At 50.1% G+C, this 26,837-nt stretch overlaps 2 protein-coding genes across 3 annotated transcripts in view; one reads left to right on the top strand and one right to left on the bottom strand.

Moving 5' to 3' along the window:
* Positions 1-4: 4 nt before the first annotated feature.
* Positions 5-5,877, top strand: LOC137673383 (V-set and immunoglobulin domain-containing protein 10-like 2; the record flags this gene model as incomplete). The annotated part of the gene is made up of 11 exons (XM_068418135.1): positions 5-86; positions 1,331-1,615; positions 2,832-3,107; positions 3,259-3,537; positions 3,759-4,019; positions 4,106-4,408; positions 4,490-4,792; positions 5,032-5,154; positions 5,225-5,249; positions 5,324-5,496; positions 5,528-5,877. Coding segments are annotated over 11 exons (2,187 nt in total), but the record flags the coding sequence as incomplete, so codon positions are not given.
* Positions 5,878-7,036: 1,159 nt separating this feature from the next.
* The window catches only part of CDON (cell adhesion associated, oncogene regulated), a 53,324-nt gene continuing 33,523 nt past the window's right edge, over positions 7,037-26,837 (bottom strand). For both annotated transcript variants that reach the window (XM_068418226.1, XM_068418225.1), the window contains 10 exons: positions 25,720-25,848; positions 23,896-24,102; positions 22,983-23,164; positions 21,552-21,657; positions 18,119-18,241; positions 16,210-16,437; positions 14,655-14,929; positions 12,235-12,314; positions 8,509-8,765; positions 7,037-7,482 (listed from right to left, as the gene is read on the bottom strand). In XM_068418226.1, coding sequence (XP_068274327.1) covers positions 7,316-7,482; positions 8,509-8,765; positions 12,235-12,314; positions 14,655-14,929; positions 16,210-16,437; positions 18,119-18,241; positions 21,552-21,657; positions 22,983-23,164; positions 23,896-24,102; positions 25,720-25,848 — 1,754 coding nt within the window. In that variant the 3' untranslated portion in view covers positions 7,037-7,315. The remainder of the gene's footprint in view (positions 7,483-8,508; positions 8,766-12,234; positions 12,315-14,654; positions 14,930-16,209; positions 16,438-18,118; positions 18,242-21,551; positions 21,658-22,982; positions 23,165-23,895; positions 24,103-25,719; positions 25,849-26,837) is intronic.

Here is a 26,837-nt window from a genome sequence, read left to right as displayed (position 1 = left end):
CCGGGGCCGCTTCCTCTGCCAGGGGCTGTTCCCCGAGCCCGGGCGCCTCCGCGTCGCCTACGCCGCCGTCCTCCTGCGCGTCCTGGGTAAGCCGCTGGCCTCCGCGGGGGGTTTGCTAGCCACCGAGCGACCGGCGGCGCGTTGCCCTGGCTTGCGGTGAAGCATCCCCTCGCCCGCTAGCCGATAGAGGCTGCCGCTGGCCGGTGGAGCTTGCTGCTGGCCAAGGAAGCAACCTAGAAGCCAACGAAGGGCCCCAATAGTCAACAAAGCGTGTTGCTAGCCAGTGTAGAGGCCCACTAGCCCAAGCAGTGGCCCACTAGCCACCAAAGGGCCCCACTAGCCAATGATGCATGCTACTAGCCAACCTAGGGCCCCACTAGTCAACAAAGCGTGTCACTAGCCCGTGTAGAGCCCCACTAGCCTAGGCAGTGGCCCACTAGACCAGGCAGTGGCCCACTAGACCAGGCAGCGGCCCACTAGCCACCAAAGGGCCCCACCAGTCAATGATGCATGCCACTAGCCAACATAGAGCCCCACTGGCCAATGATGCATGCCACTAGCCAACGTAGAGCCCCGCTAGCCAATGATGCATGCCACTAGCCAACGTAGTGCCCCGCTAGCCAATGATACAAGCCACTAGCCAACAATGCATGCCACTAGCCAATGTCGAGCCCCACTAGTCAGCAAAGCACCCCACTAGCCAATGCAGTGCTGCACTAGCCAACACAGCGCCCCTGCTACCCAATGTAGCGCTGCACTAGCCAACATAGCGCACTACTAGCCAAAGTAGCTCACCACTAGCCAATGCAGCACCCACCAGCCAACGAAGCACCCCATTAGCCAAAGTAGAGCCCCACCAGCCAGCAAAGCACCTCACTAGCCAACATAGCACCTCACTAGCCAGCACAGCACACCACTAGCCAATGAACTCCCCTGCCTCCAGCCAGTGTAGCACCCCACTAGCTCATGTAGCGTCCCACTAGCTAATGTAGCACCCCACTAGCCAACACAGTGCCTATTAGTCAACAAAGCACCCCACTAGCCAATATAGCAGCCCACTAGCCATCCCCATCTCCTTGCCCTGGCCAACTCAGCATCCCACCAGCCCCTAACTGGTCTCATTAGCCTGTCCGTGGCCACTCCAGCTGGTCCCTGTGCCCACAGCCAGGACCCCCCCTCCCTAGCCTGTAGGTGGTCTCCCTAGCCATCCCACTAGCCACTACAGCACATCACTAGCCAATATATGGTCTGGGCTGGAAAGATCATCCCGGGCGGGACGGCGGGAAGGTGCCGGCAGCCTCGGGGGCCACTCACGGCCCGTTGCCCCCAGTGCCCGTCTCCAAGCCCTTCGTGCGGCCGACGGCGGCGGCGGCGGCGGAGGGGACGGCGGTGGCCCTGACGTGCGCCGTGAGGGAGGGGACGGAGCCGCTGAGCTTCTCCTGGCACCACCGGGAGCCCCGAGGGGGTCCCTCAGTGCCCCCCGCGGGGCTGGGGGGCTCCGGGGCGGAGCTGCGCCTCACCCCCGCCAACCGTAGCCACGCGGGCTGGTACGCCTGCACCGTGGGCAACGAGGTCAACAACCGCACCAGCGAGCCCGTCTACCTGGACGTCGTCTGTGAGTGCCGCGGGGCTCCTCGAGGTGGGGGGCTGGAGGTGCCACCTCAGGGCTGGAGGTGCCACCATAGCATGGCCATGGCCACCAAGCACCCTACCACTATGGTACGTCCATGGCTACTATGGTACGTCCATGGCCACCATGCACCCTGCCACCATGATGCCTCCATGGTCACCACAGTACATCCGTGGCCACCATGTACCCTGCTACCATGATGCCTCCATGGTCACCATGGTACATCCATGGCCACTGTGTACCCTGCCACTGTGACGCCTCCATGGCCACCATGATGCCTCCATGGCCACCATGGTACATCCATGGTATGGCCATGGCCAACAAGCATGCTACCACCATGGTCATCATGCACCCTACTACTATGATGCCTCCATGGCCACCATAGTATGTCCATGGCAACCATGCGCCATGCCACCGAGGTTATGTCCATGGCCATCACGGTACTACCATGGCCGCCATGCTCCTTGCCAGCATGGTATGTCCACATTCCACCATAGTGCATCTATGGCCACCAAGCACCATGCCACCAAGGTGTGTCCATGGCAACCATACCCCATGCCACCTCCACAACCACCGTAGTGCATCTATGGCCACCAAGTACCATGCCACCAAGGTGTGTCCATGGCCACCATACCCCATGCCACCAAGGTGTGTCCATGGCCACCATACCCCATGCCACCTCCACAGCCACCATAGTGCATCTATGGCCACCAAGCACCATGCCACCAAGGTGTGTCCATGGCCACCATACCCCATGCCACCTCCACAGCCACCATAGTGCATCTATGGCCACCAAGCACCATGCCACCAAGATGTGTCCATGGCCACCATACCCCATGCCACCAAGGTGTGTCCACGGCCACCATACCCCATGCCACCTCCATAGCCACCATATTGCATCTGTGGCCACCAAGCACCATGCCACCAAGATGTGTCCATGGCCACCATACCCCATGCCACCAAGGTGTGTCCACGGCCACCATACCCCATGCCACCTCCACAGCCACCATATTGCATCTGTGGCCACCAAGCACCATGCCACCAAGGTGCCTCCACACCCAAAACGGTGGCACCACCATGGTGCACCCTTTCTAAGGAGGCTTCACAGCCTGGTTTCCCACCAGTGGGAGGAAGCCCTGGGGAGGGCTGTGTCCCCTCTGTGGGGACACCCCCGTGGCTGAAGGTCGCCATGTCACCGCAGACGGCCCCGACGAGCCGGCCATCAGCGTGGAGCCCTTCTCCCCGGAACAGGGGGGCTTCTCGGCGGGCGAGCGGGAGGACGTGGTGCTGAGCTGCCTGGCGCCCTCCAACCCCCCCAGCCGGTACGTCTGGCTCCACAACGGCTCCCAGGTCCACACCGGCCAGACCTACGTCATCGCCGCCATCGCCCGCGCCCAGGCGGGCACCTACACCTGCCTGGCCGAAAACACCCACCTCCAAACCCGCACCCAAGCCACCATCGTCCTCACGGTCTACTGTAAGTAACCCTTGGGTGGAGGTGGGGTGGCCCGGTGGGTGCCCCCTCCCAGGGTGACACGGACGAACGCGGCTCCCCGGTGAGGACGTGGGTGTGAGTTGGGGGGGTGGGTAGAAGCCCACCCTACCCCAGCGCTGATGGTCTCCTGCAGATCCACCAGCCGGGAGCCCCAGCTGCTCCGCACTGGCCACCGGTGACCTGCGGGACGTGGCCCTGCGGTGCCGTTGGCTGGGGGGCTTCCCCCCGGCACGGCTGCGCTGGGTGGGCCCCCAGGAGGAGGAGGAGGAGGAGGAAGAGGGGGTGATGGGGATGAGTTTTTCCATGGCCACCAGCATCCAACCAGGGGCGACCACCAAGAACGGCAGCTCCTTCTCCTGCCGGGCCTCCCACCCCGCGCTGCCGCAGGGGGCTGCCTGCGGGACCACCCTGTGTGAGTGCCCACGGGTGTCCCCCCCCCTTGACACAACCGTGGTGACCCCCCGTGCCACCATGGGATGGGCACCCCAAGGTGGTGCTGCCTTGGCTGGGGCCTCCAGCAACCCCAGCTTGCTCCATAACGGGGGCCCCACAGCACAACTGGTGCCCGTGCCATGGGTGGGGGGTGTCCTTTTGGCACGGCCCCCCCCACCCTCACACCTCTCCATCCCACAGGGGTCCCGCCCGGCAGCCCCTCCTGCGTGGCGGCGGCCACCAAGGGGGACGAGTACGTGATGCTGCGGTGCCAGTGGGAGGGGGGGACGCCGCCGGTGACCCTGTGGTGGCGGGACGGCGGGGGCCAGGCGCTGGGTGACCCCGCGCCCTCCGCTGCCGTCCTGGTGCTGGGCGCCAACGGCAGCTTGAGGGGCCGGGAGTTCATCTGCGCCACCGCCCACCCGCTCCGGGCCACCGGCACCGAGTGCCGCCTCCGGCTGGGTAAGCCAGGTGGCATCCCCGGGGTGCCCTCGCTGTGCCACCGCAGCGGGGTGGCACGTCCCCATCGGCACCTTCTTGCCACGCAGATGTCCCCGAGCTGGAGGCGGAGAGGAGCGAGGTGGCGGTGCTGGAGGGCGGCGAGGCGCGGTTGGCGTGCCGGCGACGCGGCGGTGGCAGCAGTGCAGATTTGGGTGCCGCCGTGGTCTGGTACGACCCCAAAGAGCGGGAGGTGACACCGGGGGTGGCCAAGTACCGGTTGGACCGGGGAGAAGCGTGGCTCAACCTCACCGTCCGGGACGCCGAGTGGCCCGGGGACAGCGGGACCTACCGCTGCGCCGCGGCCAACGCCGTGGGCACCGCCAGCCTCCCCGTCCGCCTCCGCGTGGACCGTGAGTGCTGGGAGGGGTGGGGGGTCCCCAAGGTGGGTTTGGGGTGGGGGCTCAGCCCCCCTGGGTGCCATCTCGCCGCAGGGTACCCGGCCCCCCCCAACGTCACCATCAGCAAGCTGCGGTACACGCGGGCGCGCACCGAGGTGCGGCTGGAGTGGCGGACGCAGGGCGCCGGGAACCTCACCGGCTTCGTGGTCCAGCGGCGCCGAGCCAAGAAAACCCCTCGGCGGGTCCCGGGCCCCTGGGAAACGGCCGCCGGTGACATCGAGCCCCACTCCCGCGACCGGCGCCTGGGGGGGCTGGACCCGGCCGTGCTCTACGCTTTCCGCGTCCTGGCTGTCAACCACCGCACGGCCGGGCACCCCTCCGAGGTGCAGACGCCAGGTGACGTGGGGGGGGGACACGCTGCGGGGTGTGAGAGGAGAAGGGCAACGGTTGCATCGCGGTGGAGCCGAGCGGGAGCAGCCATCAGTAGGTTTCAGAGTGAACGGGCACAGGCTCCCACCTCCTTCCCCCTTTCTGTGCTGGGTGCCTGCCATTCGCTCTCCTCTCTGCGGGTGCCTCGTTACCTTAATTACCCCCGGGGGGGACACACGCGCTGACGAGCAGCTGCTCTCTTCCAGCCGAGCCTCCCTTCGAGGCCTACCCAGCAGTGATGGGGGCAGCGGTGGCGGGGATGCTGGTGGCCACCGCGGCGTCACTCCTGGCCGTGTACTGGGTTGCCCGCCACCGGGACGCCCTCCCACGTGAGTGCCGGGGTCGGGGGGGTCACAACAGGACCCCGGACACCCCCACCTCATGTCTGTCTGTCCCCAGGGCTGCACGACCTGCTCTTCCGCACGTGAGTGTCCAAAGCCCCTTGCCCCACTGCTGCTGCACCCCGGTGCCGGTGACACCCCCACGTGTCCCCCCCAGGGCTGGCCCCGGCGCCCAGGAGCCCATCGGCACACCGGAGGATGCCGAAACAGCCGCAAGTGGGGAGGAGGGAGCAGCACCGGCACCGGGAGACTCGGCCACCCCCGGCCCAGCAGCAGGTAACAGCACCCGTGGGGGCGAGTCACCCGCCCCGGTGCCCCAGCACCCAGCCGGTGTCACCGGGGGCTCTCCCACCCCTCGCAGAGCCGCTCTCAGCACCGCCCGATGCTACCGACGACCCACCGGTTAACGTCACCATCACCGTGACGGCGACGCCGTGACCCCTCTTGCCTTCTTTATGCTGTTTAAAAAGGTGTTGGGGGCAGATGTATGATTTTTTTTCAAGGGAAGGGGAAGCTTTTCTGACCCCAAAAAGGAGGGAGGAGCAGTGAAATCGTGGAAGTAAAGTTTCACCAGAAACCTTGCGCCGGGTTTTACCCCTTTTTAGGCACTGGGAGGAGGTCAGCTGGCTATAAAAAGCGGCGCACGGCACCCAGGGAGAGTCCCTCCAGCTCAGCCTCGACACTTCAGTTACTTCTGGACTAAAAATAAATATTTCAGCTAAAAGAAATATTTTTCTCACCGATGGGATTGAAAAAACTCAAGGGCCGAAGGTCCGGCTCTCGTTGGCTGCGGTCGTGGATGCTGGTGGATGCTGCATTTTACCCACAAAGCTTGGGTGGGGTGGGGAAGGGTCCTCATCTTCCCCTCAAACCCCCCGTTTTCAGGCCAAACCGCTGATTAGTGATTAGTGATGGTTTTTCCTCACGTTGGTGCAAACACAGAGGGAGGGTCGAGCGGTCCCCAGCGTTCCTTGGCTCGTGTGACAAACGAGAGAGTCTCTGGGCGTTTTCTTTTAATAACCTGTTGGGAAATATTGAGTGATGAGAATCAAACCCGTGGAGTATCAATCCCCAACTCCTGCCATAAAGCAGCATCACTTTATCAAACCACTCCCCAAAATAAAAACCTTACACCCAAACCCCTGAAAAAAGGACGGCATTTCAAAAGACGTGAGATTTTCAAAGGAATTTTACAGCTTCTTAGGAAAATACAGCGTCTTCACACGACGCAACCATGATAAAGGGCTGATTTAAGTGAGAAAAGTGGTTAAATCTCAACGTTTTGGGGAAAACAAAGCAGCCAGAGGTAAAACCCAACCACTCACCTGCTGATTTCTGTCAGAAATGAGGGAAAAAGTGTTGCGAAGGAAAAATCCTGCGAGGATAATGATGAAGGTCGGGAGATAAATGAAGAGGGAGGAGCAGCGGCTCTGGGGTAGGTGGCAGTCGAAGCCCCGGGGTTTTATGGTGTGAAGTCCACGGGGTTTGCAGAGAGGATACACAACCCTAAAAAACACAGCAAAAAAATTAATATATTTATAAATAATACAATAAAAGGATAAATAAATCCCACCCCAACACTTCAAACAGCCCACGGAGATGGGGGATTGCAAGAGCTTCCTCCTCGAACCCAAATCACTCCCCCCATCGCTTCCTCCCTTCCCAGCCTGATTCCTTACTCTGATTAAATTTGGAAAGGGAAAAACAAACCCAAACCACCTCCAAACCCTGCAGTTAACACCACCTCCATCATGCTGTTTTCTTATTTATTATTTACCCACCGTGTTCTTCCCAGAGAAACTAAAAGAGGACGGGAAGCGACTCCTCGGGAAGCTCTTCTTGGGAACACACCAGGAAAACACACTCTGGATTTCCCATCGTTGTTCTTTATATTATTACAATTCTTTTTTTTTTTATACACGTAACCAGGCTAGTTTCGCGGTGCGTGGGGGGGAACCAAACAAAGGGATTTCGAGGCATAAATAATATAAAAAGGCAACAATTTGTAAAAACAAGATACATTCATATGACACTACTACAAAAAAATAAATAGCGACTCTCTCTGTGATAATTAACATCCCTCCATCACTCCCTTTCAGCGACTCTGCTGTGCAGTTCCTGGCGTTAAGTGGGGACAACGGTCCCTTCCTCAGGTTTCCTGCAGCTGGAGCTGCCGAAAGTCCCCGGAACCGTTTAAGGTGATTCCAGATGAATTCCATCCTGGTTTTTCCTTACAGTCCTTCGAAACAGGCTGCAGAAGGAGGGGACTCCAGCTCAAAACGTGGTTCGATGTTTCCGAGTGCAGGCAGTTGTCACCTGCAAAGCAAGAGCAGAGCGGGTTGGTTGGGTGGTTTTTTTTTAGTAGATCATCTCTTCTTTCAGCTCAGCAGACCCACAAGCCCCAACGATTCAGATTAATACAAGTGGGTGATGCTCTTTGAGCTCAAGCCATTCCCACTGTACCAAGTGCAAAGCATTAGGCAACAGCTCCGAGCATCGTCTCTACCCGAGCACGCCAGTGGCACCAGTATCGAATAGAATCACAGACTGGTTTGGGTTGGAAGGGACCTTAAAGCCCATCGAGTTCCAACCCCCTGCCACGGGCAGGGACACCTTCCACCAGACCAGGTTGCTCCAAGCCCCATCCAACCTGGCCTTGAACACTGCCAAGGAGGGGGCAGCCACAGCTTCTCTGGGCAACCTGGGCCAGGGTCTCACCACCCTCACAGCAAAGAATTTCTTCCTCAGATCTCATCTCAATCTCCCCTCTTTCAGTTTAAAACCATTCCCCCTCGTCCTGTCACTCCATGCCCTTGTAAAAAGTCCCTCTCCAGCTTTCCTGTAGCCCCTTCAGGTGCTGGAAGGTGCTAGAAGGTCTTCCCAGAGCCTTCTCTTCTCCAGGCTGAACAGCCCCAGCTCTCTCAGCCTGTCTCCAGAGCAGAGGGGCTCCAGCCCTCTGAGCATCTCCGTGGCCTCCTCTGGACTCGCTCCAACAGCTCCGTGTCCTTCCTATGTTGGGGGCCCCAGAGCTGGACGCAGCACTGCAGGGGGGGTCTCAGGAGAGCGGAGCAGAGGGGCAGAATCCCCTCCCTCGCCCTGCTGGCCACGCTGCTGGGGATGCAGCCCAGGGTATGGTTGATATAGACCACACAGATATCGAGTAGGTCACACCGATTAGGTCAGCCCGACTCCCAGCTCTCGCCCACGGGATGGCCCTAGGCTGTCACAGATGTCTGCTTGGTAGGTAATTAGCTTCTCCACAATAAATTAAGCGCCCTACAGTTGTCCTACATGACATTCCCAGCTTCAAAGCTGGGTGCTCTCCTCTCCCCAGCACCTCACCGTCCGTGTGATCCCCAGAGAGCCGGTTCACGCCTTCTCGACAGCAGGGATGCTGGGTGGGGGCCTGCTCCCCTTTCTCCTTGCTGTCCTCCTCCAGCCAGCCGCCACACTCCGGGACGGCGGAGGCCAAGCACATGGCCACCATGACGTGGTGATTCAGAGGTTTCATCTCCAAACCGTCCTGCTGATAAGGTGCTACGATGGGCACGACGGGGAGCGCGCTGCTGCCGAAACTGCCGTTGGTTTTGGTGAAGCACCTGCAGGCAGGACAGGAGCCAAAGCGGGGTTACTCAGACCTGCTTCTTGCCACCACTTATCTTGAGAAACTGCAATTTTTAAGTGTTTCACTGCATGTCACTCACTGTAACAAGAGTCAGAGCTGGCCAAAGAAGTTTTACGTATATTTTTGGATCAATCCTGACCTTAAGAAAAGGATCGAGCCCTTTTTAATCCCAACAGACAGCCAAAAACATTCAAAACACGCTCTCGGTTACGTCCCCCATCGATTGCGACCCGATGACCTGACTCGAGAGTCCATTTCTCCATCAAGGCAGCCCCATAAAACAGGTTTTCACTGCCAAGAAAAAGAGCTCAAGTTTGAAACCCAAACAGCAAACGTAAGTACCTTGGAAAATAAATACCGAGCCTTATCAGAGTGAACATAAATTAGAAAGATATATGCAATATTATAAATATAAACCTCCCCTCTGCTGTGTAACTCACTATAATACGTGAGTAAAGGCTGTGAAATTGAAGTTAAACTGCTAAATCAATCGTGACAGCCAAACTATTTAACCTCTAAACAAAAACGAGCTGGACCTGAAGAGACATTGCGCAGCAAGCAGGGAAAATGCCTCCAGTCTTTGGAGCCCTGTGAACAAGGTGGCCTCAGCGAACGTTTCTATAAGCAATTCCTCTGTAAGAAAAGCCTCTTAAAAAAAATCACACCTAAAATAAATGATTCTGGGCCAAAAGCGAGTAGAGCTGATGGTTATATTGCTGAAAGAGGGGGGAAGATGGAGTTGGACACCATCAGCGACAGGGTATCAGTCATCAGAGCTGGCTTTGATAGCCCTCAGCACCAAGTACTGAATTCAGATTTAAAACCAGGAGATGAAGCTGGGCAATCACAGCGAGGTCCTGCCCAAAGACCCCAAAAGCACTTTTATGCCATTAAAAAGGTCACAGAGATGCATAAAAACATCACCCTGGAGGGACCCGTCCTACAAGCTCGCGTGGAGCCTCCGTTTATACTTTCACCTGAAAACCACGAGCGATATCGCCAGAACTAAAAGAGCAACAAAACACCCACGAATAAACACAACTCAACTTTCTAGAGGAGGAACTGGAGCAAATTTCCCCTCTGGCAGATGTTCCACTCGCAAAGCCAAAACACGGGGCGAAGGGGGACCCCTCCGGCGGCTGCGGTATCGCCCCGGGAGCGACGAGGACGGAGCAGCACCAACCTTCCCTCTCCTATTTTGCCCTTCCGCTCCCATAACCGCCTCCAAAATCATTATTCCAAGTACCAAAATACCACAGAAGCCACTGAAGAATCCACATGAAACACATCTGGGCTTCAAACAAATCCATTTATTAGTTTGCATTTCTTTCCGCAGAGGTTTTGACTGCACTCACTTATTATTTTTAAAAACAAAAATATATATATATATATTCTTAGAGGAACCCAATTTAAAATGTTTTGCATGTTTATGGGGCTTTCATTTAAAGATACAGAGGTCGGGGTAGTTCTTTGTTGTACTGTACAATGTTTCCAGACAGCTTTTGAAGCTTAAATAACCACATTTGGATGGAAACTAGCCATTGGTATACCCAGAGTAGAGTGTGTGAATAAAATCCCTGCTGCAGAAAACACGTTTTCTATCAAATCTCGGTGCTAAAACCCTACACCAAACCATAATCTTGACTTAAAACCCCATACCAGCATAACTGAGACTTAAAGAGCTGGAAAAACAGATTGATGCTGGTTTATTTGAAATGTGTATTTCAGATTTTTGATGTGAATGAAGCGACTTTGCAATGAAGAGATCTGCAAAAAGGGAAATTCCTCTGCAACCATCTAGAAAGGACATCTCTGCTCCTCCCCGTTCCCCTCTCCCATGTCCTCCTTCCAGTCCCCCAGCACCAGGCAGGGAACGGAGCGGTCCCGGCTGCGCAGCTCGCCTGCCAAACGGAGGTTAATGGTCCCCTCTGGGGTAAGGCAGCTGTAAAGGACAACTTGTTTCTCTATCAAGCAGTCAAATATAGAACAGGGATGTGAAAATTCCACGTTCAGACCCTGCTGATGACCCAGCTGGGAGGAACAGTACAGTCGCAGAGGACAGAACCCACTCTCCCCGCTTTCTTAAGCTGCAAGTAGCAGCCCGTCTCCATCACACTATCAAGTGTATATTTATGGAAGGAGGAAGAATTTAAAGCCTGTTATAAATGATAGTTTCAAAAGTAAAATGATGAAAATAACGTGAAAAGGTTTTCTGCCTTCACCAACAGCTTAATTTCAATTCAAGCCTCTCCAGGTGTACACCTAAAGGCAGCTGATGGTTTTAATAAGACAGAAAATTCAAAGTACGATTGAAAAAAAGAAAAATCCAGAATTTACCAGTCAGCACAGCCTGACTTTCAGTCTTATTTTTAGTCATTAAAATAACTAGAGATTTAGTCAGAAGCCTGGAAGGATATTCCTGAAAACTTTCAAAAGTGAAAAACCTCCTAAAAATCCAGATTCCCAGCTACAACGTAGCTGATTTTCCCTTATTCTACACAAGAATCCTTCTTCTCACGCAAAAAAAAAAAAATATCCCACACTGACAATGGCTGGTCAAACTGCTCCTGAAGGCCTGAGGAACCTCAGATCCCACGTTTTTACACAGAATAGCGTTGGGACAGCAAAGCTGCGACTCCAGTTCATCAGTGTTCTTAAGAGAATGGCAGGAAATGTAAAATACAGAAAAGCAATTAAATCCTATGTGACAAACTCCATATGGAATGAGTTTGTTATCTCAAAACTGAAGAAAACACAGGAAATAAGGTTTAAAAAAAATATATATATCTCCAGTGCCCAACCTGCCTCCCTTCCTAGAGAGCATTAGATGACTATGTTGAGTAAAATGAGCTCTGGGGGTTTATAAGAACTTCTTTTATTCCACCCCACAGCTGATCACCTGTTTCTTATTCTTTTATTCCACCTCCTCAGCTCTGAAGAGGCTCAGAGGTGACCTTAGTGCAGTCTACAACTTCCTGAAGGGAGGTTGTAGCGGGGTGGGAGTCGGCCTCTTCTCCCAGGCAACCAGCAATAGGACAAGAGGACACAGCCTCAAGCTTCACCAGGGGAGGGTCAGGTTGGACATTAGGAAGCATTTCTTCTCAGCAAGGGTCATTAGACATTGGAAGAGGCTGCCCAGGGAGGTGGTGGAGTCACCATCTCTGGAGGGCTTTAAGAAAGCCTGGACATGGCACTTAGTGCCCTGGTCTAGTTGCCATGGTGGTGTCAGGGCAACGGTTGGACTCGATGATCCCAGAGGGCTCTTCCAACCTCATTGATTCTGTGATTCTGTGATCACCAACTGCTCTCCTCGAGTCACATGCTGACACCGAGCTCCTCTGTAGCCTTAGACAAGACTCGAGCTCTCTGCTTCCGCCTGCCCCAGCTTTAACCCAGCGCGGGGTTGCGCTCACGAAGGTCCTGCCTTCGCGCGAGTCCATCACCTGTTATTGTTCCGGCAATTTCGGCAGCTGATGCACTCCGAGGGGTCGGCCTGCGGCACTGCTGTGTACATCCCACCGCCCTGCAAGCAGAAAGGATTAAACAAATACAAATCAATCACTACTTGAACGTACAAGAGACAGTCACCGAGAAGGTCGTTCAGCTCAAGCTCGCACCCCGAGCCCCTTCACTTTGTTTTCAGACCCTAATCACCTTATCAATCCTCAGAGCCATGACGGGGCACGGCAACACTGAGCTATTATACAAAGTCAAGTGGAGGGGTTTTTGCCAGCGTGTGTGTCAGAGAAAAGTCAATAACTGCAGCTTAGACAAGTATGTGGTAATTTCCCTGGTCTGTTTTCAGCTTAATGCGCTCAGGTTTGATTTAATAAACACACTGTAAATATGTTTATTTTTAACGCTGATGACAGACACGAAAGCCAATCGCCGTTCGTTAGCAAACTGGGGAGCCAGGGTATTAAATCTGCAGGGCTGATGTCACAACACAAACCCATCCCACTTTCCTGTAATTACTCCGATTAGATCAGTTGCCTTCGCTACGCTGATTTTTGAAACATTTAATATTTGTACAGATGGGGTAATTCCTTAGCCAGCAATGACTCTGGGTGAGAGGGATTTTGTGTTGTTAGTTTTGGCTTAGGGGGCCATTACAAGCAAGTCAAAATGCCCAGATTAACACATACCTCATTGTTACAGACTCGGCGGACACTGATGCGGGAGCCACCGCGCTGGTTTCTAGGAGGGGAGCCAGGTTGGGAAAGCTCACCTGATTTTTTTTGAGATTTCAAGTGGTAGGTAACTTCTAACAACCCCTATTTCTGCAAAACCAGGGTTTATCTGTAAGTTTTTGAGGTCGCTCAGTGCAATAGGGAGCACTGAGGAAACGCCTAATTAGTCTTGATTGCCATCCCCGGCCAGTTTCTCTCTTCCTCATTTAGCCCAATCAATGAAACAATAAAGAGAGTCCTAACGAGGATGAGAACATCCTGTTCCTCTGCACCTCACCCGTGGTGCCAGTCCTGGTCCTTCTACGTGGGAAGAGATTGCGTGACTCAAACTTTCTCCAACATGGTGGGGGGGAAAGAAAAACTCAACCCAGTCAACTATTGGCCATGAGACAGCGGCATCGCGTGTCCCATCTCATGGCACAGAGGAGCTCCAAGCACAGAGACCTGTGTTACCACATGCATCTTTCCTTCCTTCTACAAAAAGATATAAAAAATAAAAATAGGAGGGACAAAACGCCACTGCAAGCCCCCAGGCTTTCTCAGGGGTGAGCTTTTGAGCACTGCAAAATCTTCCCTTCCCGATGGCTTGTGCAGTTGAGAGACTTTTGGAGAGTTTCTCTCACTGGGAGGTTGGAGAGGTCCAAGAAAACACGGTTTGGGCCTCGGTTGCTCTTGAAAGCAACCAAAAAATGACACTTCTTTCAAGACGAGCAGAGCAAAGAGAGGATCAGGTGAAGGACTAACTGGTTTGGACTCAAAGCTGGAGTTAACTGAAGTGGCAACTACTGTGCAAGTGCTAATTTGTTCTTCAATAAAATGAAGCGCTTGTGTTCAATTACTAACACTAACAATAGCTCTTTTTTTTTCCCCTCCAGAAACAGCATGGGTTATTCAGACTTTTGAACTTTTTCTTTCAGTTTTCCTGGGCAATGTTCACAGTTTTGAGTAAGTTTAGTAAAGTTTGAATGCAAGCCATCTGTTTCCATAGACAATAATGAAATCATTATTCTCTCTTGGAAACGGGACCCGTTTCAGCAAATGAAGTATTTTTCCACAGCGTACACAAGCTGGATCACAGACTTCAATTAGTTTTTAATTTTATTTTCAATTTCAAAACCAAAAACGAGCCTGTCTCAACAGTCACAAACAAGGGACTGAAAAAAAAAGAGAGACAGCGTTATTACGTCGCCGCATTTCAAGATGTATGGGGCATTTTATTTTATGGAACCTCCTGCTCCATTCGTGCTTTGCCATAATTAATAGCATTGCTCAGAGTTACAGATCTGAAACAGGTGGGGGAAAAAACGGGTGATCCATAAAGCTGCAGAATAAGCAGCTATAATTAAATCTATTTAACTTGAAGATTGAGAAATACCATATGTACAAGGAAAGCATCTCAGCCCAGCACTGAAGCGTTCTCAGAGCTGACATGCTGTTAGGAGGAGGGTAGAGGCAGATTTCCCAGAGTAAGTGGAATTCTTGCTGTCATCTGATAGTCTCAAATGAAAACCATGATGTTTGTATCAGAAATATCAGCCCAGTTGCTTCCTCTGGGATAAGTAATTTAGTGGAACTGGCCGGTATCAATGGATGAGTATTTCCCCCACCCGAATTAAGTCTCTGAATAAACTCCAAGGTCTAGGCTGAGCCTTCCACCCGCTGTAAGAGCTTACGTTCACAAGATGGTGGGGATGTTCATAGTCCACGTGTGTCCTGGGCAGGGAGTTGGTGTGCCCTGGGTACAGCCCAGCCCCTCCGTTCATGATCCCATTAACTCCATTAGCAACTTGATGATGGACGTGCGGACAGCCGTTGGCGAGGCCGCCGTTGCCTACAAAGTTCCCGTGGATGCTGCCGTTGACTCTGCTCGTGCCGGGTAAGGTCGTGTACTCAATCATTTGCCCGTTGATATCTGCCCCTTGGTAGAGATAGCCAGGAGGGTCATATTCTGCAAAAGACAGAAAGCATATTTATTGCCAAGTGAGAAATTAGAGTGTCTCTAAGAAACAAAAGAAACTTCTTTTCTCTTTCTACAGCTTTTGTAAATTAACTGTAACGTTTAAGTGCTTAGTACACAAACGCAGAAATGGAAAACAGCCACATCCTGGAGAACAGACCAGGAGCACTGGTTTGAAAGGACTCAGCTGACGTCAGCCACCACGAAGAGCGTCCTAAAAACGGGCCATTTGTACAATCAATAGGCCCTCTGCTATCTGCTACGAACTACTTCCAGAAAATATCTCTGGGCCACAGCTGAAGGCACTATCTTATCTTGCCTGAAGTTTTGTTTCATTTCTCTTTGTCAGAGAGTAAGGACACTTAAAAATAACCACAGGCTGTGGAAAGAACAAGGCTGTTTCATTTTACTATGAAAGGAGTGAGAGGTAACAAGGGACTTGTCCTCCAAGTGCTCCAAGTTCTTTTTCTTTCCAGATATACATGACAGAGGGAGAGATCCGGGGTTTAAGTCTCCACATTTTAACAAGTCCTTATGATTACACACAAGTTCTGCCACTGCAATCAGCAGAAACTTATGCAGGGGCTTGAAGTTAAACATAAGCTGCAGAAACTTTGCCCAGGCATTTCACACACCCAGCACAATCGTACAGCAACGCAGCGAGCATCAACGCCAAGAAACAGAGACATTGCTGCTCTTAAAAAAATCAAAAACCCAACTCTTCACCGAAGGCACACCTAGAAAGTACAAGTCTCTAAATAATATTGGTTGGCTCATAACAGGAAACCACTTCCCATTCATAAAACGTAATATGAATGTTACTAATTTTACTTGATAATATTTTCATCATGAAAGGAAAGCAGCAATAATTGGCTGAGAGAGTTGGGGTTCTTCAGCCTGGAGAAGAGAAGGCTCCGGGGAGACCTTCTAGCACCTTCCAGTGCCTGAAGGGGCTACAGGAAAGCTGGAGAGGGGCTTTTTACAAGGGCATGGAGTGACAGGACGAGGGGGAACGGTTTTAAACTGAAAGAGGGGAGACTGAGATGAGATCTGAGGAAGAAATTCTTTGCTGTGAGGGTGGTGAGACCCCGGCCCAGGTTGCCCAGAGAAGCTGTGGCTGCCCCCTCCCTGGCAGTGTTCAAGGCCAGGTTGGATGGGGCTTGGAGCAACCTGGTCTGGTGGAAGGTGGCCCTGCCCGTGGCTGGGGGGTTGGAACTAGATGGGCTTTAAGGTCCCTTCCAACCCAAACCATCCACGATTCTATAACTCACTCTGCATGGCGTTCTGCTGGCGGTTCTTCCACAGGCACATGGCAATGAAAACGATGAGGATAAGGACCATCACCCCAAGGACGCAGCCCACGATCAGGTACAGCATGTCACTGCTGCGAACGGGGCCGTTCGAAGGCCCAGCTCCGCCTCCCCCAACCCGCTCGGGGGGATTCGGTGGCGTACTCAGGTCTTTCACGGGGTATTCGGATGCTCCCGGCGTGCGTTTCACTGGGTGAAAGAAGAGACAAGTAGGGATACGTTCGCTAAATGAATTTTCTAAATGTGTTTTTTTCATCATGAAATGAAAATAATTAGTGCCGAGTTCGAATCCACATGCCCCGAAGAGAAAGCTTCCAAGTCAATATTAAAACCTATAACGAGAAGGCCAGCTACTATTGGGTAATAACTATTTGCCTTGGAAAACGGTTATTATCCAGCTTGCTAACCCCCTCATTGAGGTCACTCGGAGCTTTTAACGAGCAACTCCACACAGGCACAGCTAGAACTGCGCTAACTCCCGACCAGAAAGAGCGCAAACCTTTCCATTTCTGAGGTCAGGCAAAACCACAACGTGCATTTCTCTTGCCTAACCGCTGCCAGGTGACCTACTTTTATCTGATGTGAACCCTGCTAACCCCGTTTAAAAAACCATACTGTTTAAGAAACTAATTGCCAAACAGAAAATCACTGAAAACAAGACGCTGGTTTAACCCAGGAAGTAAATTTACATCAGTTTTCAACCACACCACAGCTCAGATTCATTTCATCTGACACTAAAAACCTAAAAGAGGTGCCTGGCTTAGGAGTGAAGCTGGTCAGAGAGACACAAGCACCTGACAGGACGAGGGGGAATGGTTTTAAACTGAAAGAGAGGAGATTTAGATTAGATATTAAGAAGAAATTCTTTGCTGTGAGGGTGGTGAGACCCTGGCCCAGGTTGCCCAGAGAAGCTGTGGCTGCCCCCTCCCTGGCAGTGTTCAAGGCCAGGTTGGATGGGGCTTGGAGCAACCTGGTCTGGTGGAAGGTGTCCCTGCCCGTGGCAGGGGGTTGGAACTGGATGATCTTTAAGGTCCCTTCCAACCCAAACCAGTCTGTGATTCTATGTTAGATAAGCTGGATCCCTCCCGTAAGCCTGCAGGAGACAGGTTTTAAGGAAGAGTCAGTACGAACGACAGATTATATCTTGCCAATTTTAAAATTAGGGAAGAAAGTTACATTCCTCGCAGGAGGAAGGCCAGCCTGAAGCCCTGCAGCTCCTAGCCCTCCTTTCAAAGGCTTCGCTACTAAATTTTGATGCTTCCGCTCCTAGAGGGCTTTTTTTCTTAAAACATTTTTTCATAGCACTGCATTTGAAGTTTACTGTCTGCATTTTCCCCTTTACAGCCTTACTTGGTTTGAGAGATTAAAGGAGACAGGAATTCTTTGCGAAATAAATGTGACTGCCATATCTGACACTTCCAGAGAACAGTACAAACTTTGTGCCAGAGGCACGCGGGATTAGCGACGGAGGCAGCCAACATAACCAGCAATTGCTGCGCTCTGCACTTACACAACGTGTCCCAGAGCCCCCAAGACATAAAACAGACGTACAAATCAATCCTGTCATCTTCAAGAGCATGGTTGTCTCCTAAGGAGAGGCTATCAGAAAAAAAAAAACAACCCAGAACAATACTATCTCTTAGGGCAGGCAAAATCCGCAGAGCTTTGCTAAGAGCCTTTCTCGGGAGTGCAACGTATCACTTTCCATATGGCCAAAACAATCCCAGCTTGGGAAGACAAAACAATCCTCCAAAACATTCCAGAAAATTACAGTCTTCATCGCAGCTGCTTTTTGCACAGCAAAAAAAACCCCAACAAAATTCAACCCAGCAGATGTTTCACGGCACCTTCCCATGGTCGCGGCGCTCACCTTTGGTTTCGCAGATCATCACGTTGCTGTACTCGCTCTCGCCGCCTTCGTTGTAGCACTGCATTTTAATGTCGTAAGATGTTTCTGGCTGCAGGTGATTTATCAAGTGCCATTGCTTCGTACCTACGGGGGGAGGAAAAAAAAAAAAAAGAGTAAATTTACATTTTATTTTCCATTAGGAAGCATTTCTTCTCAGCAAGGGTCATTAGCCATTGGAAGGGGCTGCCCAGGGAGGTGGTGGAGTCACCATCTCTGGAGGGGTTTAAGACAAGACTGGACATGGCACTTAGTGCCCTGGTCTAGTTGACATGGTGGTGTCAGGGCAACGGTTGGACTCAATGATCCCAGAGGGCTCTTCCAACCTGATTGATTCTGATGAACATAAGTGGGGTTTTTTCAGTATTTTCAATTGATTTTTAATAAAAAAATCTTTCTCTATGAAAACCAGAAGTCACTAAACGCAAAAACCAGACATCCAAGTTTCCTGCATCTGTACATTTAAAATCAACAGCATTTTCTGCCTACCTTAAATAGGAAACTGCTCTCTTCTACCCCAAAATGTCCCACAGCCTTTTACAAACTATTTTTTATCGGAAAAGCTTTGCTTCCCTTCAGGAAAGCTTCGCTGTGGCATACAGGGAAGCTATTTACCATACGCAGGGCAAAAAAACTGGCACAGAAACCAGATTAAACTTAGGACAGGGGAAAAACTTCGCTGTGAGAAGACCCTCTCCCAGTCTGCAGCCCCGCAAGACCCCTGGAGATGCGAGGTACCGCGCGAAGCCGGCCGGTTTTCGCAGGAAGGGCTGCATCTGGGCTGCTCAGCTCCGCCGAAACCGCAAGTAATCGAACGTGCGTTTTATTAAACATACGAGGAAACAAAATTAAGACGGCGAGGCTGCCTCTCGCGTTGCCTGCCCCTGCAGAGATGGAGCCCAAGCCAAGCAATCTTCTCTAATAGGATGGTTTTGTCATCTCTGGCTCCCGGCCAGCGTTTCATTTAGACACCCTCCTGAAGTACTGAGCACTTCAATATAAATCACTCTCAGTTTTTACTTTCACGGGCTTGTGACAAATTTTAATAAACAGCGACCCTTCCCTCCCCCTCCCCTTTTTTTTTTAGGGAGTTTAATTAACTGTTTGAGCGCTCTTAATCCCTCTTGGAAAATACCACCTTGAACTGTTTCCACTGTTTCTAAGAAACTGTCATACCACCTACTGATTTAAGCATTAATAAAAAAAACTAAAGCTTGCTCGGCTGGCGGGGGTTGTCACCATGACTCTGGTGGAACTTCTCCAGGACCCAAGCCCAGGTGCTGACCCCCTTCCTGGCCAAAAATGGGCAGGGGGGTACCCAGGAGGACCCCATCTCAGTCTGGGGGTTTCAAGAGGGGATGCACCACATGGTCTGAGCTCCATCCCTTGCACGCCGGGTGTCCCAAGTGAGGGCAGACAAGCCCTGGTTGAAGCTGGAACCGGCCTTTCCCTAAATGGCACGTTTTTTCCCAAGATTCATACTCGGTTTTCCCCGTCGCCCCCACCCCCAAGCATTCCTTTCGGTAATTACTACACCAGGTTTTAGGTTTCCGCTTCAAACCATTAGGGGAACTGGAATCAGTACAGGCACTTTAACTGTCCTCTTCGTGCACCATTAGCAAGGAAAAACATTTAAACAACTGACATCAGACTGCATTTACATTTAAAATTCAATCTCCAGGACCCTTGAAAGAGAGAAATTCAGCCCATCAGTGCAGGACAGGGCTGATTTTGCTCTGCTTTTGCTCTACTTTTGCTTAAAGCTGCTGAAAGACACAGAGGAGCCATCCCAGTCGAGCTTTTTGCTTGATTTTTTCTTTAAATAAAATCTGATTTTGCCTGTAGCGGCATTTATAAGGGGAAAAAAAAAAAGATTTCTGCAGAGTTTTGAATGTCTCGAAAGACAAGACTTAACAGGAAACGGTAAGGAAAGCCTAGGGCAAGTACTTAGCTAATACAGGCATCACAACACTTTTTCCACAACTCCTGCAGTCATTTCAAGATAAAATTCCCTGTCAAAAAACAGACAGATTAATTCAAAGGTGACAGAGGGGGGGAAAAAAGCAAAGAACAAGTGATTTATGGCCAAAAATACCTTAAGTCACATGTTTCTCTATATATTTCACATCAAATGCTTCCAATCACACATTAATTGAAAATAGAGCTTTTTTTTCACCCCCCAAACAAGCTAATTTAGGGGAGCACGGGAAAGAAAAGTTGAAGTTTAAATATTTCCACCAACACGAGTTTCTGTTCCAGGCTTTGGCAGAGCAGAGCAGCTGCTAATGGTTTCAGACTGCCACAAAGAGTTCAATACACACAGACATACACAGCTCTCAGGGAAGAAAAAAAAAATCAGAAACAAGCTTAATTTCACAGCACAGTGGAGCCCACTTAAACAACTAACTGCTTCGTGTCTAAGATTTATAAACACACCAGTTCTGCCTAGCACAGGCTAAAAGACATTTGCAGATGAAGGTGCAGCCTGTGTGAGCTTCTTTAAAGCAATCCTGAGCTGAAACTTGGGGTCTTTTATAGCTTTATAGTGTGCAAATGCTTATGTCACGCATCAAAGTACTGTGAGGAGTATTGTCTAGCAAGGGAAAAATTTCAAAATAAAGGCCCACTCCTCTTGTAACTGAAATAAATGAGGGGAAAAAAATAATTAACGTCATCGGGACAGAATGAGATCACTACGTTTACTCAGCCCAAGCAATAAGGACATTAAGTAAAATGTTTTTAAAAGGGTTTTCCACTTCTGGACTAATATAGACATTATCTAATAACTTCTGCCAGGAAAATTATGATCTAATATGCACAGGGAAAAAAAATAGAACCAAAATGAAGCACAAACATACCTGCGCTTGCAGGGGACTACAGCACTTGAGGCTAAGAGTAACTTCATTCTAGCAGGACAAGCAATTAAGCAAGGTAAAAGGAGCGAAGGGCAATTACACACAAGGTACTGCCTCGCTTAGAAAATCCGTGCTGGAGTAAATCATCTTAAAAGCCAGTTAGTTATTAGTACAGTCTGCAACGCAGATGCACTTACCCCGGGTTAAATCTCGTTTATGCTGCTTTCTCTTTCCTCAACTACTTTAAGTTAAACCAGTTTAGAGCCCTACATTAAGGAGTCGTGGCAGTGTAACAAGACAAACTTAAACCCAGTATTTAGTTCTCAAGTTTCCATGTAGAAGAGGCTTCAGAAGGAAGAAACGAGTTCATGTGTGGGCAGAACTTGACGTGACGTAGTGGAGATAGCTACTTCTGTGAAATATATTGTAAAGCCTTAGTTTGGGAAAAGCAGTTTAGATTTCATATAAACACAGCCAACACGGCTGCATGATGTTCTTCCCCATGGAGTGGTGTTATTAAGCATGCGTATACCACACCGTACCTTCCACAATATCCCTCTTGTAGTCACTATCGTTGTCGCTGTCCGTAGGCCGGTAATAGATATAAAATCCTTGGATGGGCGTGTTGTTGTTGCTTGATGTAATATACTACAAGAGAATTTTTAAAAGACTCTGTTAGAGAAGAAAAAATGTTGAGTCCTGCTAAGCTGTCATCACCAAATATCTCAGCACCTTGAAATAGGTATTTTTTTAAATAAGGTTGTGCGAGGAAGGTGTAGGGGGAGGTCTGCACCGAAGCTACAACACAAAAGAGGATTATCAGCTGCTGGGGATGTGAGGACACAGCTACGATGAGCACAAAGCTGGGGGTTCTCATGGGGCTGCAGGAGAGCTCTCTGCCACTGAATTCCTCGGACTAGTTGAAAAAGGGAGGGTAGCACAGGGACAAGAGACTGAGCTGGGGATGAGACTTTCCTCCCACATCACCTTCTTAAGGTTTGACCATGAACAGCCTGAAAATTTGTGTGATTAATGGAAACAGAAAAGTTAAGACTGTTCTTACTTCAGAAAGAGTTAAGGTCACTCTCACATTCAGCTCAGGAATATTTTACTTTAAGTTATGCAGCCTCCTGAGGAACAAGAGGTTATTTTAAGTTTATTATCCTTAACATCTCTTCAGGCTGAGCTAGCAGAGCAAACTAACACTGGGAACTCTACACGTTAAATCCTCCAAAGTATACCAGGGGGTTAGATTTCAAAACAAGAGCAAAGAATGTCTGTGGTTTTCAATAAGGACTTTAAAGTAGTTGTTTACAAAAGACGAGGTAACAGAGGGAAGGAAAACGTTTCTCTAACATGAAACTTCTACTGGACGCGAGGGAAGACGGAGGGTTTTAAACACAGCGCCCGCTTCCAGCCACCCCAGCCTGGATTGACAAAAGCAGCAGGAATGGCAGGAAACGAAGCCAACTCGCTCGCAACTCATGGCATGAAGAGGGATTTGGACAGAGTTAAGCCCACTGGTGCCTCTTGGTATGTCTGTGCCAAAGCAGGTGGACTAAGGCGGCTGCAGCCTTTCACTGGAGCTGCCAGTTGGGCTCACATCTGGCGTAACCCGAGGAGGTGGTGCGTGGCATCCCCAGGCAGCTGGAAGGGGAGAGTGAGGTGGAGGGAGGCTGGGAGACAGCACAAAGGGGAGCAAATAACCCACAGGGCTGTCTTGGAGGAGGAAAAAGGGTTTGGAAGTGGGGGGCAAAGGGCTCGAGAGGCAAATGGCCCATTAAGTTACCCAATCCTACCATACAAGCATGAAGGATCTTAGCCCTCTTCTAGGAAAATCATCATCTCTGAGTCTCAGGGGGGAAATTGCTACTCACTACTCTGCAATCAGCTCTTAATCCTTGACTTTTAAGAGCCAAAGCAGTAAAATTTGGCCTGCAACTGTGAGAAGAGCACGAGAGGATTATACCCACCGTCCATTTTAACATGATCTGAGTGTCACTGATGGCTTCGGTATAAGCAATGTGAGGTCCTGTGATAGGGCGGTTGGAAAACCGGCTGGTGAATCCGGCTACTTGGTAAGGGCGAGACGCTGCGCTGCGTGGGCTCTCCCCGTAGTTGTTCACAGCAATCACACGGAACCTGTACATTTCTCCTTTTAAGGGAAAAAGTGAAAGAAAGACCACGTTGTAGCAAAACAAGCATTAGAAACAGCATTCAAGGAGAGACTAAACAGATTAGGAAGTACTTTTTGCACAACAGCCAACCAGAAATAACGTAGGACTCATTGCCACGGACTAATGTGGACATCAGAAATATAAACAGCTTCTACAAGTCATTAGGGAAATTCACTCAAGAAAAACCCAAAGGCTTTTACATACAAGAGATGGAAATTCCTCCATCAGCTAGGGAAGTCCCTACACTGCAAGCTGGTGGGCACCGAGAAGATGCTTCAAAGGATCCTATTATAATCCATTCCCTCTATTCTTGAGCTCTTTCCCCGAGCTTTCAGGGCTGGACACTGGGAGAAATCAGGACAGATATTCTTCCATTAATGCATTTTTCTCTTTTTGCATTCTAAGTGCTTACTAGAAGGACAATTAAGTTAAAAATAGCAATAATACACAACCCTCCTCCCCACGCAAACAAGTATTACGGTGAGGGGTTTTTTTTTTTCCACTTGGAAAGCCAGAAATCAACTTGAATTCACGTAATGAGCTCCTATTCCACACAAAACCCCCCTGACCAACCAGAAACAGGATAAACCAAGCAGAAGTTGAAGTGGAATGACCAAAGAGTTGCAGTATTCTCTCAGCAGGAGCGCAGTCATCTAAGCAAAGACAGCAGCGACAACGGCTGAGGGGAAGGAAAGATGGTTTTTAATACCTGGCTCCAAGTTACGAACTTCCACGGACAACTTGGAAGGAGAAATGTTATCAGCTGCAATCAGCCAATCACTGTTTCGACCCAGGCGTTTATACTCCACTTTAAAGGCAGTAATGGGGGAGCCACCGTTCGCTCGTGGTATCCACGTGACGTAGACGGATGATTCTGATGCTGTGGAGATGGTGGGTCGGTCGGGAGCTTCTGGAACTGCAACGAGAAATTGAGTTACAAGAGGATTAGAGTGTTGCAACTGATTAAACTAGTTGCTGATGATTAAATGAGACTTCATGTATTAACAAGGAGAATCTTAAATCCTCCTGTAATAACTACTCCCCTTATTCTTCTGGAAAAGATGCCTGAAGAGCAGAAAACAGAGGAATCAATTACTTTATCGATATAATAATCAAAAAGCATATGGTGTTGCACTACCCCCAACCCATCTCTACATGGAAACAGAAACACACACTAAGTGAACAGGAAAAATTCGGTTACGATTTTCAAACCCCTGAAATTCCCCCAAGACCCAGTGAGACTTCAACCCATCCACGCTAACGAGCGCTGTACAGCCAGAGAAACGAGAACAAAGAGCAAAGAAAGCATGCAACGAATGATGTACTTACTGAACTTGCTTGAAGTTACAGACAGCAGGGAAACAGAGAGAACGGAAAGAGGTGGTGTTAGTAAAACTGGTGATAACCATTTTAACGACTGATGAGAGCTGTAAGGCTTTACTAAACGAGCTTGTATTCATCAACACAGAGCCGGTCACCGAAGAGAGGAGGAATTCAGCAAGCCAGCAGCTTTGGGGACACGAAGCAGGCTGAGGATTTGCAGCCAGGCACACGTAAGGTGTCTCCTCGTGGGGCTCCTCTGATGTTTAGCACTGTCACAAGCGTGCAATGCTCAGCTCCTCGCCTGCGTTATTAAACCTCTCCTCTCACCTTTGGTTTTACGCAAACTTTTCGATACCAAGTCACCTTTTGAGGTCTCAGCCCCTGAATAAATTTGCCTGAATCAGGGCAACGAGTTCAAAGACTTGGGGTGATGAGAAAAAGGACTCTAAACATGCTGTTTTCACTGGAAACCAGGTTAAAAATCACCCCTATTGGGAAGTAGTTGTATCTTCTTGCCACCAGAAATAAGCCTATCCCTAGGAAGCCACAGGAAAACATTCAGAACAGACATAACCCACTTTGAGACCTTCAAGCTCTGACACGGCCATTTTCCATTTCCCCTCTTCCTCTGGATCTTTCACAGTGGAAGACAAGAGAAAACCAGAGTTTTTTAGCAAAAAGCAACCACAGGTTTGAAAATGAGCAGCAAGAACATGGGTTATGTGTGGAAAATCTTTTTTTTTTTGAGAGCCACACATGCAGGTAACAGCATCCTTGGAAATACTATATGTTCACTAGATTAGGGCATGCATTTGCTGAAGTCATAGCCTCAAATACTCCACTACAGATATCAAAGTCTGTAAGAAATTCACTACTACTACTTGGTAACTTAACATTGCTGTGGAAACCTGAGGTATCAAGGCAGGTACTTCAAATGCTGACTGATGGGAATAAGGTAACCTTTCAGTTAAAGTATGAACTATGATCTTTTACTCCAGAAACACAGAGTAGAACAGAAAATCTGGCAGATATCTGATCTCAGTCACCAAGTCCCACAACAGAGGAAAACTATTTTTATTATTAAGGAATAAAGAAGAAATAGAAGAGGTGATTATTGCACTTAGAGCAGTAATAAAACCAAGGTAACTTAGATGCATCTGTTTGCAACACAACTCTCAGCCCATGGATTCCAAACCACCCATACACCTACCTCCGCTGTGTCGAGACAGGTCTGGAAGGACGACCCCGAAGTTATTTGCCCCTTCATGAACGATGGGATGTTTAGGAATGCCTACTGGGGGAGATGGAGCCTGAGTGTTTTTCGAGGATGATGTTCTTTCTACGAAACATTTGATATACAGTACATCAGCTCAGGGATTGGGTAAGAAAATGCTGTTCAGTGCCTCTCACTCCACAAGATCACTCGCTACAGCGCGGGGGACTAAAGCCCTGGCTCCAAATCACAAGCTAAACAGTCAGGAGAGCACTCAGAGAGTTTCTTCAGGGGAGCAAGAGAGACTTCCCCCATCAGCCCAGGGACTCTTGCGCTGTGGATACGTGACCATTCAGCTGTGGTACTGCACTCTGCGGTGATGCTGCCGGCTCCTGCCTGGGTTTCAAAGCCCTCTCTCACCCAGAAATCACAATAATTGCACACCCAAATCCATGTCTAGAGGAAGAGGTTCAATAAAAATGCTATGGAAGCTGTGTGTGGCCACAGCTGGACCCAGGACACGTGGCTGGGTGGATTCTTTGCCTCTAGCAGTACGTATCGTGAATCCAGAGATTTCACAAATACATTATATTCTTAATAAAATTTTAAGCTCTCTGGTTCTTGTACATTAGTATGAAGAATATCTGATTGCATGCTTAAGAGTACAGCCACCAGCATCCAAGCTTGAAAGAAAAAAATGGCTTTGATTAGAAATGCTCTTCTCCTTGTCGCTGTCTGCACGCAACTACCAAAACAGCTGGCTTCTGGTCAGCCCAGAGATTCTCACTAAAGCTTCTGCAAAGCACATCAGAAGAAGTTTTGTTGAGATATGAAAACTTGATGGTGCAGAGAGCTTCTTTTGAGATAGTCTGAAAAACCTGAACAAGGACAGGCTGCTCCCTGCCTTAGCTCCTTTAAGGAAGAGGAATCCTACAGTATAAATCTTAATAATCACAGAATCAACCGGGTTGGAAGAGACCTCCCACAGTATCATCAAGCTTTCTTACCAACAGCCCTGGTAACGCTCAGGAAAGTTTGCCCTACAGCTATTTTAGCTACTAGAGGCTGTTGTTCAGCAACTAAATCGCAGAACGTTTCATATGCTCAGCAGACAG

The sequence above is a fragment of the Nyctibius grandis genome, chromosome 25, assembly GCF_013368605.1.
Source record: "Nyctibius grandis isolate bNycGra1 chromosome 25, bNycGra1.pri, whole genome shotgun sequence".
NCBI lineage: Eukaryota > Metazoa > Chordata > Aves > Nyctibiiformes > Nyctibiidae > Nyctibius > Nyctibius grandis.
This window is presented reverse-complemented; position numbering and strand designations above follow the sequence as displayed.